The sequence below is a fragment of the Lycorma delicatula genome, chromosome 1 (genome assembly GCF_047948215.1).
Source record: "Lycorma delicatula isolate Av1 chromosome 1, ASM4794821v1, whole genome shotgun sequence".
NCBI classification, from domain to species: Eukaryota; Metazoa; Arthropoda; class Insecta; order Hemiptera; family Fulgoridae; genus Lycorma; species Lycorma delicatula.
Genome location: NC_134455.1, coordinates 270203447 through 270222639, shown reverse-complemented (window position 1 = coordinate 270222639; position 19193 = coordinate 270203447). Strand labels below are relative to the sequence as shown.

Genomic DNA, 19193 nt, shown 5'->3' with positions numbered 1-19193 from the left:
TTTTAACCAGGGAAGGAGAAAAGACAAAGTTGTTGATTTCTACTCATCACCAAAAGGTTGTTGAAAAAGATGCAGAGACTGAAAGGAAAAAGGCCATAATTGAAGCAGAGAAAGAAGCACAAGTAGCAAAAATTCAGTTTGAACAGAAAATTATGGAAAAGGAATCACTACAGAGAATTGCACAGATAGAAGGTAATGGATCTGATTTTTTAAAAGTATGATGTAGTTTAATTAAGTCTCTAAATTATCCTTTTATATTCTAAAGAATTATCTTTACAGTTGTATTAACATTTTAGTATTAGTAAATACTAAATAGTATCAGTATTACTTCCAAAAATCAGTAATAAGTAGTTTAGATAAAATGACAAGTGTTGCATACTTTTGATCAACCACTTTCACTGATGCCCCTTCTGCATGCTATCATTGTAGTGTACTTTATGGCTCGTTACTTTACATTATTCTTCTTTCTTGTCCATTATCAGTTTCAGAATTTTAGTGCGCATTGTTCTGACTGTGATCAGTTGAAGAAATATTTTTAATTTTAATAATAATGTAAAAATCATCGAAATATGATATATAAAAAATGTATGATATACATACATTTTTATATTTTTTATATTATGACATTTCTTGTAAATAATTGACAAAAAAATTAGAATACTATACATAGTTTATTTTTTTACTTAATAATGTTAGTTTAGTTAATAAACTAAGGACCTGCAAAGAAGTAAACTTAGCTTTGACAAGAAATGTTGTTAAAAATATGTTTTGAAAGAACGGAGAAAAACAGAAAAAAAGGAATGAAAATTATAAACTCTTATCTACACTAAAGAACAGAATCAGCAAAGTTTTTTTTTATTAAAATAAACAATTTGCTACCATGAAATGGCAAGGGTGGGTGGTATGTACAGTCATCATTGGGTTGTAAAACAGGCTGCAGTGCCTGCACATGAAATATATAAAATATTGCTTTGTAACTTTATGACAATGGAATTAATGGTGCTAACTATTCAAATCTATAATTTTTTTAATGATCGAGTCTATGCTTTTTTTGCAATTTATAACTTAAGGTTAATTGGTCAGTTTTTCTTTACAAAATACTAAATTAATTAAACATTATGTTTTAATTTAATCTGTTAAGTTAAAAAATAAAACGTAAGTTATTATAGTAGATATTGACCAAAAATAAAATTTTCATAGTTTATAATTTGAGAACTCGTACATTTATATGAACATTTACGTATATGAACGTTTATTTATATGAACAACACATTTCATACTGTTAGACATTTTATTAATCATAAGAGTGTCTATGTTTATGTATAACAGAGTTATTAAAGTTTTTCTTATTTTACCTTCCTGAAGATGATGACACTTTCCCATTGGTGTTGAGGTGTATCATAATTCTTATAAAAGCTCCTCTTGATTTGGAATTCTGATTTTTACATCAAATGACTACAGATTTAATGGTTCTTCTATGTTAGCTACTTCATTTTATTAATATTACATATGACATGTTACACATGTATTTTAATGAAGTTGAGAAGAATGAAATAATGATGAAAAATGGTAGACACTTACTGGGAATCAAACCTGAAATTGCCTTTCTAACCGCTAAACCAACTCGCCAGCCATAATTTGTAATGGAAATTTTTATATATTGTTTTATATTTTATTTCATATCTCATGATAAAATTTGATGGTGATATTTGTAAATTTTATTATAACGTTCTTCTTATTAACTTTGAAATATGGTCTTATAATTGAACCTTTTTTTATGAATCAAGATTTATAAAATTCAACTTCCTGCTTTCATTTTAGAAAGTAGAAAGGTTATAAACAGTCTGGATAATTAGTTGGGTTCAAAGGAGAACCAAATGGTTATTGCTTCTGACCCTCTCTCTTTTCTTGTTTAGCCTCCGGTAACTACCGTTTAGATAATACTTCAGAGGATGAATGAGGATGATATTATGAGTGTAGTCTTGTACATTCTCAGTTCGACTATTCCTGAGATGTGTGGTTAATTGAAGCCCAACCACCAAAGAACACCGGTATCCACGATCTAGTATTCAAATCCGTGTAAAAATAACTGGCTTTACTAGGACTTGAACGCTGGAACTCTCGGCTTTCCAAATCAGCTAATTTGGGAAGACGCGTTCACCACTAGACCAACCCGGTGGGTATATTGCTTCTGACCCAATTGTGCTGAAAGTGTATTGCCTCCAAAAATTACATATACCAGGTAATTAGATGGAACATATTATTTCTGTAATAAATGTTCCAACTTCAATTTATAGCAAAATGGTTATTAAATGAATGTACCAAATTATTGCATCTACTCAACTCTTTCTATTAAAAATAATTTTCATCTAATTAATCCCAAGCATTCGTATTAAGTAAACACTGAAGATTTTGAAAGATTAATTGCTAATCTTTTCATGGATAATCTAGAAATAAAAACTTAAAGAAAATCTCACTATTTACTGGGAGTTTGGTTGAGATGTGTAGATGATATTTGTGATACCTTTCTTATTACTTAAAATTTAGTTAAAACGTTTAACCAGATTAACAAAAATGTTAAGTCTATCTATGAAATTGAAAGTAAACAGATGGAATTTTTTTATTTAAAATTAATCTGTAAAGATAATGAATCTCCTCTATGAATCATGAGACCTTGCCGTTGGTGAGGGGGCTTGAGTGCTCAGGGATACAGAGTAGCTGGACCGAAGGTGCAACCATATCGGAGAGGTATCTGTTGAGAGCCAGACTAAGGAATGATTCCTGAAAGAGGGCAGCAGCTCTTTCAGTAGTTGTTAGGGGCGTGAGTCACAATGACTTAAATGGCCGTATCAACATCACTCAGTCCTCTGAGTACTGCGCAGCTGAAAGCAATGGAAAACTACAGCTGCTTTTTTTCCAAGAAAATGTGGCTCTCTGCATTTTCACATAGCAACAATGGAGGCGCCTTCCTTGGTAAAATATTCCGGAGGTAAAATAGTCCCCCGTTCGGATCTCCGGGTGGGGACTACTAAGGAAGGGGTCACCAGAAAATTAAAAAATAACATTCTACGAGTCGGAGCGTGGAATGTTAGAAGCTTAAAAAAGGTTGGTAGGCTAGAAAATGTAAAAAGGGAAATGGATAGGGTGAATGTGGATATAGTAGGAATTAGTGAGGTTCGGTGGGAAGAGGAAGGCGACTTTTGGTCAGGTGATTTTAGAGTAATTAACTCAGCGTCAAATAATGGGCAGGCAGGAGTAGGTTTCGTGATGAACAAGAAGATAGGGAGGAGAGTGGAGTATTTCAAAACGCATAGCGATAGAATCATTGTAATAAGGATAAAATCAAAACCTAAACCGACAACGATTGTTAACGTTTATATGCCTACAAGCGCCCATGATGATGATGAGGTAGAGTGTGTATACGAAGAGATTGATGAAGCAATTAAACACGTAAAGGGAGATGAAAATTTAATAATAGTTGGAGATTGGAATGCAAGCATTGGAAAAGGCAAGGAAGGAAATATAGTGGGTGAATACGGGCTGGGCAAAAGGAATGAAAGAGGGGACCGACTTATAGAGTTTTGCACGAAGTATAATTTAGTAATTGCCAACACCCAATTTAAAAATCATAATAGAAGAATATACACTTGGAAAAAGCCAGGCGATACTGGAAGGTATCAGATAGATTATATCATGGTTAAGCAAAGATTTAGAAATCAACTCGTTGACTGCAAAACTTACCCTGGAGCAGACATTGATAGCGACCATAATTTGGTGATAATGAAATGTAGATTGGGGTTTAAAAACCTGAAGAAAAGTTGTCAGATGAATCGGTGGAATTTAGAGAAGCTTGAGGAAGAGGAGGTAAAGAAGATTTTTGAGGAGGACATCGCAAGAGGTCTGAGTAAAAAAGATATGGTAGAAAATGTAGAAGAAGAATGGGAGAATGTTAAAAAGGAAATTCTTAAATCAGCAGAAGCAAACTTAGGCGGAATAAAGAGAACTGGTAGAAAACCTTGGGTTTCAGACGATATATTGCAGCTGATGGATGAACGTAGAAAATATAAGAATGCTAATGATGAAGAAAGTAAAAGGAACTATCGGCAATTAAGAAATGCTATAAATAGGAAATGCAAACTGGCGAAAGAAGAGTGGATTAAAGAAAAGTGTTCAGAAGTGGAAAGAGAAATGAACATTGGTAAAATTGACGGAGCATACAGGAAAGTTAAGGAAAATTTTGGGGTACATAAATTAAAATCTAATAATGTGTTAAACAAAGATGGTACACCAATATATAATACGAAAGGTAAAGTCGATAGATGGGTGGAATATATTGAAGAGTTATACGGAGGAAATGAATTAGAAAATGGTGTTATAGAGGAAGAAGAGGAAGTTGAGGAGGATGAAATGGGAGAAACAATACTGAGATCTGAATTTAAGAGAGCATTAAAAGATTTAAATGGCAGAAAGGCTCCTGGAATAGACGGAATACCTGTAGAATTACTGCGCAGTGCAGGTGAGGAAGCGATTGATAGATTATACAAACTGGTGTGTAATATTTATGAAAAAGGGGAATTTCCGTCAGACTTCAAAAAAAGTGTTATAGTTATGATACCAAAGAAAGCAGGGGCAGATAAATGTGAAGAATACAGAACAATTAGTTTAACTAGTCATGCATCAAAAATCTTAACTAGAATTCTATACAGAAGAATTGAGAGGAGAGTGGAAGAAGTGTTAGGAGAAGACCAATTTGGTTTCAGGAAAAGTATAGGGACAAGGGAAGCAATTTTAGGCCTCAGATTAATAGTAGAAGGAAGATTAAAGAAAAACAAACCAACATACTTGGCGTTTATAGACCTAGAAAAGGCTTTCGATAACGTAGATTGGAATAAAATGTTCAGCATTTTAAAAAAATTAGGGTTCAAATACAGAGATAGAAGAACAATTGCTAACATGTACAGGAACCAAACAGCAACAATAACAATTGAAGAACATAAGAAAGAAGCCCTAATAAGAAAGGGAGTCCGACAAGGATGTTCCCTATCTCCGTTACTTTTTAATCTTTACATGGAACTAGCAGTTAATGATGTTAAAGAACAATTTATATTCGGAGTAACAGTACAAGGTGAAAAGATAAAGATGCTACGATTTGCTGATGATATAGTAATTCTAGCCGAGAGTAAAAAGGATTTAGAAGAAACAATGAACGGCATAGATGAAGTCCTACGCAAGAACTATCGCATGAAAATAAACAAGAACAAAACAAAAGTAATGAAATGTAGTAGAAATAACAAAGATGGACCACTGAATGTGAAAATAGGAGGAGAAAAGATTATGGAGGTAGAAGAATTTTGTTATTTGGGAAGTAAAATTACTAAAGATGGACGAAGCAGGAGCGATATAAAATGCCGAATAGCACAAGCTAAACGAGCCTTCAGTAAGAAATATAATTTGTTTACATCAAAAATTAATTTAAATCTCAGGAAAAGATTTTTGAAAGTGTATGTTTGGAGTGTCGCTTTATATGGAAGTGAAACTTGGACAATCGGAGTATCTGAGAAGAAAAGATTAGAAGCTTTTGAAATGTGGTGCTATAGGAGAATGTTAAAAATCAGATGGGTGGATAAAGTGACAAATGAAGAGGTATTGCGGCAAATAGATGAAGAAAGAAGCATTTGGAAGAATATAGTTAAAAGAAGAGACAGACTTATAGGCCACATACTAAGGCATCCTGGAATAGTCGCTTTAATATTGGAAGGACAGGTAGAAGGGAAAAATTGTGTAGGCAGGCCACGTTTGGAGTATGTAAAACAAATTGTTGGGGATGTAGGATGTAGAGGGTATACTGAAATGAAACGACTAGCACTAGATAGGGAATCTTGGAGAGCTGCATCAAACCAGTCAAATGACTGAAGACAAAAAAAAAAAAAAAAAAAAAAAAAAATAAAACTACTTTAAATATCTATAGAAAAAATTCCCAAACAGATATATATGCCACCAACATCAACATTCTTTTTCCTAAGTCAGTTTTTCAGATAAAAAACTTAACACAGTATTTTTTAAATTAGTCTCATTTTTCTTATTTCTGGCATCTTTGAAAACGCCTCTAAAATAAGTTCTATATTTCATTATTTAAAATTATGAATAGATTCCTTTCTAAATATTGCCTATAATTGGGTTCTACTCATGTATGCTAAATCACCTGATAGATTAGGAAGGGATTGACACCATTCTTATTCAGTTGTTAACTATAAACACACACTTCTTAGTGTATATTTATAATTTTAAGAAAATTGAAAAACCTGCCGTGTGTGAAATTTGATCTGTGATCCACTTTTGGATGCAAGGAACATTAAACCAGTTTTTATCTACAATCAGATTTGCAGTGTTTATGTAGAAAATGCAACGAGTGATTTCATGGAATGATTGCACGAGTGCTTAATGAAGAATGCAATAACATGCATGATGATGAATGGAATCTTTCTGTGAATTTTCCAGAGATTTTATGTTTTTTGCTATACAAAATCGTGTGCACACTGGGTGGCTAAGAAGCATATAGAAAATCACAAAATTAAACGGGCAGCATGTTGAAATTTTTGATTGAGTACAGAGGACAAGGCGATAACTTCTTCATCCATCCCTAGGGAAGACCCAGAAAGACAAAATACAAGTTGATTTTTTCTCCTCAGAAGATCATTTGCACAATTTTATCAGAAAAAAAAAGTTTGCTTGTTGAATTTTGCTTTGAGGCTGCACATAATTGATGTCTACTACAAAATGTTGAAAAAATTGCAACATATAATCCAAAAGAAGTAGTTTTGTTACCCAGGGTGTTGCATTGATTCACAACACTTGCCCACATGCTACTGCTGCCACAAGCATTGTTTCTTCACAACCTTCACAGTTCGATCATCCCCTGTTTAACCTGGACCTTACACCAAGTGACCCTTCTTTGTTGGCCAACAGTTCCACAATGATGGCAAGGTCAAACAAGTTGTTAATCCATGGCTTCTGCATGTGATCTCATTTTCTGAGGAAGGAATACAACTTCTGTGCCTTGCTATGATAAGTGTCTCAACAATGGCAGGAAATATGTAGAAAAATAGAGCAAGATTGTATTTCAAAGAGCAATAAAAACATTTACACAATTATGTTCTTGATCTTTTTTTAATAGCTCTTCAAAAATTTACTTTCTGGATACTCTCTTGTATAATTTATAATATATATAAGTAATGCATTAAAAAACTGATCATATCTATTTGTATCTCATCATAATTTCATTACAGTTCATGTATTCATGATGGAGTACAAATGATCTATGGATCAAAAGGCATCTCCTGTTTGTTCATAGATATAAATATACTGCACACAGGAATTCCTTAATTATAGTATCTGCCATTTTAATGAAAATGAATTATGATACAATCTTATAGTATTTCTCAACTTTCTCATGCTTTGAATTCCATAGCCATAATAATAAAATATTAATAGACCTTTTACATTCCTTAACTTAATTCAACTTGCTTTCTCATCTTGTGGCAGTGCCCATCTACGCTCAGTGAAGTCTTACATTTAATACTATTTTACTTTTTAGCTCCTAAGTTATATATGCCCTGCATTTGTTAGAGGCATGTTATTTATAGAAGATTAATATTATGGCTGATAATATAAATCCAGGTTTGCAACTGTAGAGTTGACTATTAAATATGAAGATATCACATTAAAGTAGCAGTGAAGACATCATTAGGAAATGTGTTTAAACTAGGGTCTGGAAAATTGTTAATATTTCGGCGAAAAGTAAACTATGACTAGATTCAAAAAGGTATTATGTTCTACACTTATATGAAGTGATTGTATTCTTTTGTAACAAATGGCTGACTATGCCAGTAGTTTAATAAAAATCTTTTTTTCCTTCACAACCCCTTTTCCATTGTTGCGATTATAACTTAAATGTAAAAAACAAACCATCGTATTGAAACATTAAAAAACGTTAAGTGTTTAAACACTAGATAAAGCTTTTTCTTGCACAATACTTAACAGTAATTTTTTAATGAAGTTACAGGATGTTAAATTTACAATACCGGGAAAAAAGGTATTGTTAAAGTATAATTTGAGAATAATTTTGAAAAGCTACTCGTATTAATTTTAAGTAGCAAAATAATGCAGAAAAAATTTATAATTAGACATTTTTCATCAAGTGGTTCACAACATAAAACTCTTAAAAAAAACTACAGTTTCAAACAGTAGAAGGTAATTCATGTTTGTATTTGGTATTGCTAAAATATCATCACGTACTGGTATTAAGGAAAAAATATTTTGAATTTTACATAGATTTAAAAGTTACAGCGTAAGAAATATTTTCTCAAAATTTTTTTTATCAAATGACTTTTGTTTCAGATTCAATGCATGTTGCAACTCAGAAGAGTAGATCTGATGCTGATTTTTATCAGACTCAGAGACAAGCTGAAGCTAATTCTCTGCTGTTAACTCCTCAGTTTCTTGAATTAAAGAAGTATGAAGCCATAGCTAACAATACTAAAGTATTCTTTGGCTCAGATATACCAAAAATGTTTCATACACTTGGATTTTCTGATATTGTCAGTACAGTTAAAGATAAAAGTAAAACATGAAATTGATAAAATATAGTTTATAAAATTAAAAATAACAATGTATACAGTTATTTTTAATTATATATTTTTTTAACTTTTTTTAAAAATTTTTTGTTGAATGATGTTTCAATTTTTGTATATTCATTAGGGAGCTGTTTCCCAGTGAAACATTATAGGATATTTGAAGTAAATTTTATGGTTATGGATGTTTGTAATTTAAATATTTCTTTCAGACTGGAAAAAAATATAATTAGTTTACTTAAATTAAAAAGTATATTTGGAGACTAAATTAATTTGTACTACTGTATTACTCATGAGAATAACTCCTTTCAGAACTATTGTTCATCTTGATACTTCTTATTGTGGTTAGTATTGTTAGTGATTTTCACTATGCCACACTACTGCATATAATTACAATAAACAAGTGTCAAGTTGAATTACTATCTGCTGGGTAAAAATTTTTGTCTGCAAGTAATAGAGAAGAGGAAATTCAAATTTATTACCACATTTTGTTATGAATAAATTATTAATTTTATTTGTCGAGAAGTATTCTTTGCTTCTTTCATTTACATCTTTTTTGCTTTCTGTTATTAAAGTTTTTAGATTAAAATCATAATATACCCAGCTCTTTCTGTAGTTCATTAATCTTACCTTGAACAGCTGAACTTTTATTTTTAGCGTTTATAATTTTATGCAGTGTGTTTATTTTCAGTGCACTTAAATATTATATGTTAGATTTAAAATTATATAATTTAATTTTTTCAATCTAAAATGTGTCTCATTTATGGATGTAATATATATATATATATATTTAGTACATCCATTTGTTTCCTTTCAAAAGTTATTAGTTTATAATCAACAATTTCCTTCTAAAATTAATTTTAATTTTACTAGAATTCAGTTAATATACATACTTTCAAATGATTTTGACAACAGATGACTTTATTAATATTAATTATGTATTGCTTCCTTCTTGGATAAAATAATATTTTAATTGAAAGAAAATATAAAAACAACTGATGTCAACTTAAAAAATAAATCATGAGATTTGCAACAGAATAGGTCTCAACATTGTGGTTCTAACGTACAACAAAACTAGATTTATTTATCAAAGTCAACATTGGTAGTTATATTAGCTTATTACTTTACAAATGACATTGCTTGAACTTGTATATGGAAGTATACTACTATCTAGGTTAAAACATATAATTCAATTTTGATAAAAGTGACATTTTGGCGAATCTTACACCAAACAACATATTTTTTTTGTAATCAAACAGTAACATTATCATTAAAAGTTTAATTAAAAATGGATCAATTCTGGGCATCTTCTTTTTTCAGAAATTACTTTCAGGTAGATTTTGTTTTTTATTAAAATGCATAATTTTGTAATGATCACTTGTGAACCTTATCTTTTAAAACTTCACTGAGGATTTCTCTTCCAAAAATAAATAAATATTTATTGAAATAAAGTGTGGAAAAAATAAACTCTATTCTCTATTGTAAGACTATTGTAAGACATACTGTATAATAGGGTTTGTAGGTAGTTATTAAAATTGTCAATTAAACACATTAGTAATAATTAATTGTAAATAGTTGAGACCTGTATCAAACTATAATCTCCGCACCTTTAAAATGCAGTTCCCAAATAGAACAATTCTATATCTGAATTTTTTCTCTTGCTATCTTATTCTTGTGAAATGTTTTTCATGATACTTGGATGTATAAAAATGGCTTATGACATTTGAAATTCAGTCAGAAGAAATGATATTAGAGATCCTTGTTTTCATTTCTAATCCACACTTTGCACCAATTTTTATTCCATCTCTTTTGTTGAAGCTAAAACAATATCTATGGCTTCTTTGTTATATATTCGTTGTTCTACTTATATGTTGAGTCTCTTTTTTAATTTTTTATTATGCTCGTTACTCTTAGATGGAGACATCATGTTAACAGTCTTTCTTTGTCGATTGTTATGAAATTCAGTTGTATTTAATCTTTATAATGAACATTATTTTTGTATTTAGTAGTATTAAGAAAGAAATTTTGATTAGTAATCGTTTTAATATCTTCAATAAATATTCATCTCATACAAATTTTAATTAGTAATTATTGTTTACACAGTAGTTTTTAGATTCTATTCATAGATTTATAATTTTGTTGTTTAAGCAGTTAATTTATTTTGTAGTTATTATTTTTTTTATGGAAGTGTTACATACACCTTTTTTATGAAAGATGTGAAGTACATATGTTTACTGAAGTTGTTTTATGTTATTTAATTAAATAATACTGTTTGTTAATGTGAATGATACTGAAAAATATTGTAGTTTAACACTGAAGAGATATTTTAATTATATTTTTCTGAAATAATAAAAAATATCACTTCTGCAATTACATTTCTAGAATAGGAAAAGGAATACAGCTTTATATCTCTTCATGTTAGTAAAAAGATCTAACTGTATGCACATATTTAAGCATGAAGAGGGATGTACAGTGGTAAACAAATTCATCTTAACACAATATTTTATTTTTAAAAGAAGAAATGTTTAATAGTCAAACTTACTCAAATTTAATAGTTGTTTTTTATTATTTCATTAATCTTCTTTGGCACTGATTTCACTAAGGTAGAACTATGAATTTTGATTTCTTCATCTCGAAACCAAACCTGTATCACTGAACTAATAAGGTCAGTTTTTGGGCTACAATTAATTTTTGCAAGTCTTCTTTTTAGTATGGCCCATAAATTTTTAATGGGATTCAGGTCGAAGGAGTTCCCTGGCCATGAGAGTACTCAATTGTTTTGCTTTTTGAAGAACTCTTTTACTTTCCTTGACTTGTGACATCGTGCAAGGTCTTGTTGGAAAATGAGTTCTAAGTTCTTCTGCATAAGTGGGACTATTTTTCTTCAGCATATGTTAATGTATTGGTCTGATTTCATCATCCCATCTGTAGGCATAAGTGCTCCTGGCCCTTCATATGTAAAACATCTTTTTGGCTGGGTGTTTGGGATCTTGTTGCAGGTATGCTGGCGTAGTAGTCTTCTCATCTGTTGACTTACAAATGTAGGTTACTTTCTCCCCTTGGACAAAGAAAGGAGTCTTATCTGAAAAAATAACTTTTTTCCACATCTCAGTAGTCCATTCTTTATGTTCTTTTGCCCAGTCTTTTTGTCTTCATAATCTATGTGTCAGTAACTGCTTCTTTTTAGATTTCCGAGTAATCCTTCCCACTGCCAACAGTCTTCTACAAACTGTCATATTAGAAACATTAGTCCAACTGGCCCTCAAGTCTCTATTAAGGTCAACAGCTGACAATCGTGAATTAATTTTGCTTTTTCTTATTAGTAATCGATCCTGTGTAGGTGTGGTTTTCTTTTTCCATCCACATTTTCCATTTCTCTTTGGAGAGACGGAACCTGTTTTCCTAAACCTTTTCATGATTTCATTTACAGTACCTAACGCCACACTACATTCACTGGCAATCTGTCTTTGAGTCATTTGTGTGTGTTGGGACAGAGCAACAATTTTTTACTGCATTTGTGGGTTTATATCCATTGTGTTAACTAGAAACAAATAACAAACTTATAACAGAAACTCACAAGGTCACCAGAAACTAATTGACAATGAATTATAAAAGCACAAAAACCACTAATTCTGTTTGTATGTGAACTAACAACATAACCTGAAATGCCAAACAGCAAGCAGTCTGCCACAGAATGAAAATCTCTTACAACAGAACAAAAATTCCCTTTGTTTGGATTAATTTATTCGCTACTGTAAGTCCCTTATGTTTTAAAATTACTACATAAATGTAACTTATATGCTTTCTGATTTAATGTTTGAGTCCTCTCTTTTAAATTTATTTCATTTACTGAAAAAATGCTTATAGAGATTAAGAGTTATTTTGTTGTTTATCAAGTTGTACAATTTTATTTGTAATATAGTAAAAAGGAAAATTTATATTATGATTTAAGTAACTGTATAAAATAATAAATGTTATATGAACACTTGAATGATTTCTTTTCTTCACAAGTCATTTGAGTGAAAAATCATCAAATCAAATACATTAATTAAAATGAGTGGTCATTTTAGTTGCATTGATTGCTTTCAGTATAATTTTTGTAGAATTATTAATGTTAATAAGATAAAATATGTGCAATATCTAACGACCTTCTGAGGGGAGGGAGGGACTTCACCCAATAACTTTTTTTCTCTCAGGAGGTTTAATAATCACATTGGCTGGTACTCCTTTTTATATTGCAAATATTATCTTTTCTCTAATTGTGATTAAAATATATTTTAATCACTAGTTGAACAGATTGCAATGTACATAAGGAATAATAATAAGTGTAGTTTGACTTGGAATTTAAAAACATTTAGGTCGTAAAGTGGATTTCCATTACTAACAGACAGTTTTTTTAAATTAAACATAACTGTCAAAAACATTATTTTGCATTTGGAGTAAATAAATTTTGTTAAATCTGTAATCATCATTAAAAAACAAATGGAAAAAACTGTGAAGAAATTATTTATTCCACTTACAATGGCCATTGTATTGCGAACAAATTTAATTATTTTCTCTATTATTTTTGACTTATTTTCTCTGTATTATTTAGTTAATAATTTTTAAAATACCAAGAAATGTTTTTGTAATTATTCTATTGAATTTAAGAACAAATAAATGATATCTTTAAAAATGATATAGAACATCAAAATTAGTAATAAAGTTCATATGACATGAATTCAATCATGCTTTTTTCGAACAAAAATTATCTCAAAAACAGAAGAAATATTCTATTAAATTTTGTTATTTGTGTATAATGCAACAGTTTATATGATAAAATATAAACTGATATGGTGTTTCTTATTTCAAAATTGCATCCATTTAAATATTTTAATCATTAAGATCTTAATCGGCGTTTTATGAAGCAGCATCTGAAGCACTTGCAACTTTTTTTTTCAAATACCAATTTAATTATGAAATCGGAGTCCACTTCAAAAATGGTGGTAGCATGTTAATACTCCAGTTCCAAAATGGAGTAAAAGTCAGATTGCATTTTAATTCAGTTTTCATTTTCTTTACAAAGGAAATATTTATTACTAAAGAGCTATAAAAACATACTGGTTAAAAGATGCACATTTAAGGTAGACCTATGCAAATTTTTAAATATATAAAAATTAAAAATACTTTGAATTAAATGCCTGTTTCATATCATCACAACAAATAATTTCAATTGGTTTTAAATAAATTTTCAGTATTCTATCTGCTGTAGCTCTTTTCTCTGGTATTTCAGTCTCATATAAAATCCTATTAAACGCTCTCATAGTAAATGATCAGGATTACTAAAATGAATGATAGTGTATGAACTATATTTTGGAATGATAGTGTATGAACTATATTTTGGTTCTTGATCCAAGATGTACATCTATTAAAACTAATCAGCTTGTTCTAAAAAATATCTTTAAATTAAACAATTTAAACACAGTGAAAGGATGTGGTACATCATCTAATATGGTTGAAAGAGGCAAAATGTTAATAACAGAAGAAACAGTTGACGAAAAAGCTTTGAAGATTATCCTGATTGATGTAATACAGATTACAGATTATACCCCTAGAGAATGGAAAACAGCAGTAATCTGCCTGATAAATAAAAATAATGATAACAGAACAGTTACACGGGTAAATCAAATATAAACAGGATTTTTGTTCCTGAGTGTCTACGGTTGGTAGGACTGGGCCTGCACTTCTAGTATGTTTGGGTGGGGTCATTAGGAGTGGGGAGAGCCGGCTATTCCACACTCCCAACCAAATCATCAGTATGATGTTGGAACAACAGGTGCACCCTCCATTGTCCCATGTCTTTTGACGGCAAATTAGAAGTTGAGACGTTTGGAGGTCTATCAGAGGCTTACAGTAAGGTTTGGAAAGAAGGTGATGCGTTTTTGAGTCGGATCGTCACCTGCGATGAAATGTGGGTCCACCACTACACTCCCCATTTGAAACAAGCTAGTACAGAGTTGCGGAGGAAAGGGACGGCAACTCCAGTGAAAGCCAAGACTAAACTATCAGCTGGTGAGATTCTTTCAACCATTTTTTTGACTGGCGAGGCATTTTGCTCATTAATTTTTTGCATGAGCAACACAAATTCAATGCTGCTTACTCCTGCAAGCTGTTCAATGAGGTGAGTGTTGCATATCACTGCAAAAGATGACACCAACAGATTTGAGAGGCCATTCTCCTCCACGACAATGCCAGCCCCATTCTGCAGTTCTAACGGTCTCAAAACTAGAAGAAATGGACTGGACTCAACTTGATCATCCGCCCTACAACCCAGAGCTACTGCCCTGTGATTTCATTTGTTTGGGCCACTTAAAGAGCTCTAAAAGAGCAATGATTTCAAGATGACGAGGGCATGGAGAGGTGATTCGTGTGCAATTGGTTCCTGACACAACCAGCTTCATTCTACGATGCTGCTATAAAAAAAAAATCATCCTTCTCGCTGGGAAAAATGTATTTCTAAAGCAGTAAACTATATAGAAAAATAAATTACATTTGCCTTTTATTTTTCAATAAATAAATTTAAAAAAATAATAAAATCACTTTATATTTGATGTACCCTCATATTATTACTGAGGAATTGCTCTCTTAAATATTGTTTACAAGAACCTCTCTGTGCTAATTTATTTACTAAGAACAGCTGAAGGGGAAGATAAGGAAGTATCTATGTGGATTCAGACCAAACATATTTAACCTACCGGGTTGGTCTAGTAGTGAACGCTTCTTCCCAAATCAGCTGATATGGAAGTCAAGAGTTCCAGCGTTCAAGTCCTAGTAAAGGCAGTTACTTTTATGCAGATTTGAATACTAGATCAAGGATACCAGTGTTCTTTGGTGGTTGGATTTCAATTAAACACATATCTCAGGAATGATCGAACTGAGACTATACAAGACTACACTTCATTTACACTCATATATATCATCCTCATTCATCCTCTAAAGTAATACTTGAACAGCAATTCCCGGAGGCTAAACAGGAAAAGAAAGAAGAAAAAGACCAAACATTTACTAATGATCAGATAATTTTCTCTGAGACATGTAGTGGAAAGTTGGGAATTTGATAGAGTTGCACATATTCTCTTCAAAAGACTATAGTGTACACTGTTAGGCCTATGATTAGTGTTCACAGAGAGCTTGATAAAAATCATGTAGGAAATGGTAATAGGAAGGATGATAGTGTCATTCGTGAAGGAATGCTTGACTAACCCACCAAAGGCCAAAGTAAATAGAGAACTGAAGAACTATTAATTATATCAGGACTGAGGCAGGGTGATGGTATTTCACCAATTCTCTTCAACATGGTACTGGAGAAGGTTTTCAGGAAATTCTAAAAGAGGGTGCAGGGGGAATTGTTATCCATACGCAGATAATCTGGTGCTGTTAGCTGAAAGGCCTCCATGGTGAAAGTTGTAGCATCTTGGCCTTTCATCAGGAGGTCCTGGGTTCGAATCCCGGTTAGGTATGGCATTTTCACATGCTAAAAAAATTGTCATTCATCCCATCATCTGACGTAATACCTAAGTGGTCCCAGAGGTAAAAAAAAGGAGAGAGGAGCTTACGGAGATGGTGGAGTCCCTTGTAAAGAATGCACAGAAAGTTGGGCTAAAGATCAGCAAGGAAACAAAATATTTCTTAATTTCAAGTAACAGTGATAAACAAAATAAGGAGCCCCTTAACTTCGATGGTAGGAACATTCAAAACAGTAAAAGAATTAAAAATATTTGGGATCTGTCTTTATGAAACAGGAGTTCTGCAACCCAAAAATAAAACCAGAATTATGGCAGCAAATAGAACAAGTTTTGCTTTACATGAAATGTTCAAAAGCAGAGCCTTATCACAAAGACAATAGTTCAGCCAGTATTGCTCTACAGCTTAACCGTGAAAATTTAGAAAATGGGATGCAAAAACACTAAAAATAACTGAGAACCAAATATTGAGAAAAATTTAGGGACTATTAAAAGATACTCAATATGTGAATGGAAATGAAGACAAAATAGATCTTGGCATAGAAGCAATGATAAATTAATAATTTCAAACAGAAGCGATTACAAAGTGTTAGGGACATCTGCACTGACTTGACAATGAAAGACTAACTAAGATCTCGGCTAACCCATTTGAAAAAGGCTCACAGGCCGACCAAAATCAAGATGGGTACATAAACTAGTTATGACTTAAAAAGTTTTCTAAGTGGAAAATTGGAAAGAAAAGATCTTGGAGACAAACAATTAGAGGCAAATGCTGTACAATTTACATGGTATGACCATGCAAACTGTACAGCATTTGCATGGTATAACTATGCAAATTGTACAGCACATGGTTATACAATTGAAGAAAGAGAAAATTGACATAACAACACATCTCATTTTGTTCACATTATGAGGTCTGTTCAGAAAATAACTGAACATTTTTAATTATGCATCAATGGAGACAATTAGTGATGTGTGGTTGTCAGCAATGTGTTATGCATAACCTCTTCTCTAACCACATGTTCTTGAATTGTTGACATCTGTTAGTTTTCGTGTTTAAGTGCTAGAAGCGATATTTTTGTAATGTGCGATTTTCAGGAGCAATAATGCAACGTAAAGTTTTGCTTGAAACTGGGGAAAAATGTTCACACATTTCAACTTTTAAAACAAGCTTATGGACATGATGCTCTCTGTTGTAGCAATGTTACAAATGGTTTTCACGATTTATAAGTCAGGAAGGCCTTTGACTTCTAACTGATAACTTCCACCATGTTCAAAAAATCAACAATCTGGCGCATGCAAATTGCCAATAGACTGTCAGAGAACTTGCAGAATAGGTTAGCATCTCAACTGCATCATGCCATAACATTTTGACTGAAAAATTGAACATGCATAAAATTTTTTCCTCATTTGATGACCGAACAGCAAAAAGAACATTGAGCCAATAACAATGAAACAATCATACAAAAGATCATAATGGGAGACGAAAGGTGGGTTTACGGCTATGACATTGAGACAAACATTCAATCATCACAGTGGATGTGCAAAGGATCTCCACGCCCGAAGTAAGCACATCAGTCTCGAACCAATTTCAAAGTGAGGCTCTCTGTTTTTTTTAAATTTTAATAGAATTGTTCATTTTGAATTCTTTCCTCAACGTGAAACACTAAACTGTGTGTACTATCAAGACATTTTACAAGTTACATGAAAATATCAGCAAAAAGAGACCAGAGTTGTAGCAACTCAACTCATGGCTCCTTATCACAACAATGCTCCTGCATACTCAGCTATGTCAATTCATCAGTTTGTGCCAAAGATCAGATGACTGTCCTCCCTCAGCCTCTCTACACACCACACTTGGCTCCTTGTGATTTCTTCATTTCCAAAATTACAATCAATGATGAAACGACGCCATTTTTGAAACTATTGATGACATTAAAGCAAATAAACATTGAAGGCAAGGACTAATAATTTATAAAATTAATAATACAAATTAAAAAAAAAAAGTTTGGTTATTTTCTGAACAGAACTCGTAAGTGCAAAATTCCAGAGAGTTTTTTAATCAAACCTGAGGTCTGATTTTTGCATTTGCAAAAGTCTGCATTCAGAATCATGAAGTTCAGTTCTGGAACCTAATTTTTTTTAAATGATATCAAATGAATGAGTTTATAATTCATTTTGTTGACAATACCTCACAAATAAACACTCCCTGGCAGCAACTTGCTGCAATCTGATGTTTTGTTAAAACTAAAGCTGTCTTTTCAAATAATTTGTCAATATTTAAATAAATAAAACAAACTACATTCAAAGAAAAGGACTTCATAATAATAAATTTGTAATGTGCCAATGCATGATTTCTTGACTACAAATGGGAAAACATTATTTATTTCAGAGAATGTAGATAAAAGTTTCATATAGAATTTATTTACAATTTAAAACTTACATTATCATCCGTCAGACCTAAGTCTGTCGACAGAATAGTCATTTTATGATAATTTGTGAATTAAAATAAGTGTAGTTGAATTAATACAATATGTAATTTACAAAATAACAAATTTAAATTTAATGAACTTGCACACACAAAAACAAATATATTTGCCTACTTGCTAAGATGTTTGCTACTATTCAAGACACCATTAACATAACTTTATGTTCTACTGTGCTGCTCTTAGCAACACATTACTTTGAGAAAATCTTCCTAGTAAATTTCCATGTCTTTGAAAATAACATTTTTTTAATTTAACCAAATTTGGTCACACTGATCATTTGATAAGCCAGTTTTTCATTTTTGGATGGTAATTTACATAATCAATTTTGTTAATTACTGTAACACCTCAGTGGTTGTAAGCAAGCTAATATGAAATGCGTTCCTCTGAACAATGACATGGCCATTCTTAACAACAAGATTCCTATGCCCAGCCATTTCTGTAAGAGAAAACAGTACCTTCCATCTCATTACTTGAGATGATGTGCTTGTCATGCACACAGATAACCTTGCTAATATTAATATGATATTCAGACCTATGACAACTTTTTTCAGTTCAGGTGATTATCATTACTA

General features: G+C 31.6%; 2 protein-coding genes across 7 annotated transcripts in view; one reads left to right on the top strand and one right to left on the bottom strand.

Annotated features, from left to right (window-relative positions):
• Nucleotides 1–12621, top strand: part of LOC142331392 (erlin-1-like) — a 58289-nt gene extending 45668 nt beyond the window's left edge. For all 5 annotated transcript variants that reach the window (XM_075377291.1, XM_075377284.1, XM_075377300.1 and 2 more), the window contains exons 7-8: nucleotides 11–192; nucleotides 8398–12621. In XM_075377291.1, the coding sequence (XP_075233406.1) occupies nucleotides 11–192; nucleotides 8398–8630 (415 nt within the window). In that variant the 3' untranslated portion in view covers nucleotides 8631–12621. The remainder of the gene's footprint in view (nucleotides 1–10; nucleotides 193–8397) is intronic.
• The window catches only part of Kdsr (3-ketodihydrosphingosine reductase), a 67464-nt gene that overhangs the window by 4127 nt on the left and 44144 nt on the right, over nucleotides 1–19193 (bottom strand). The window lies entirely within an intron of this gene.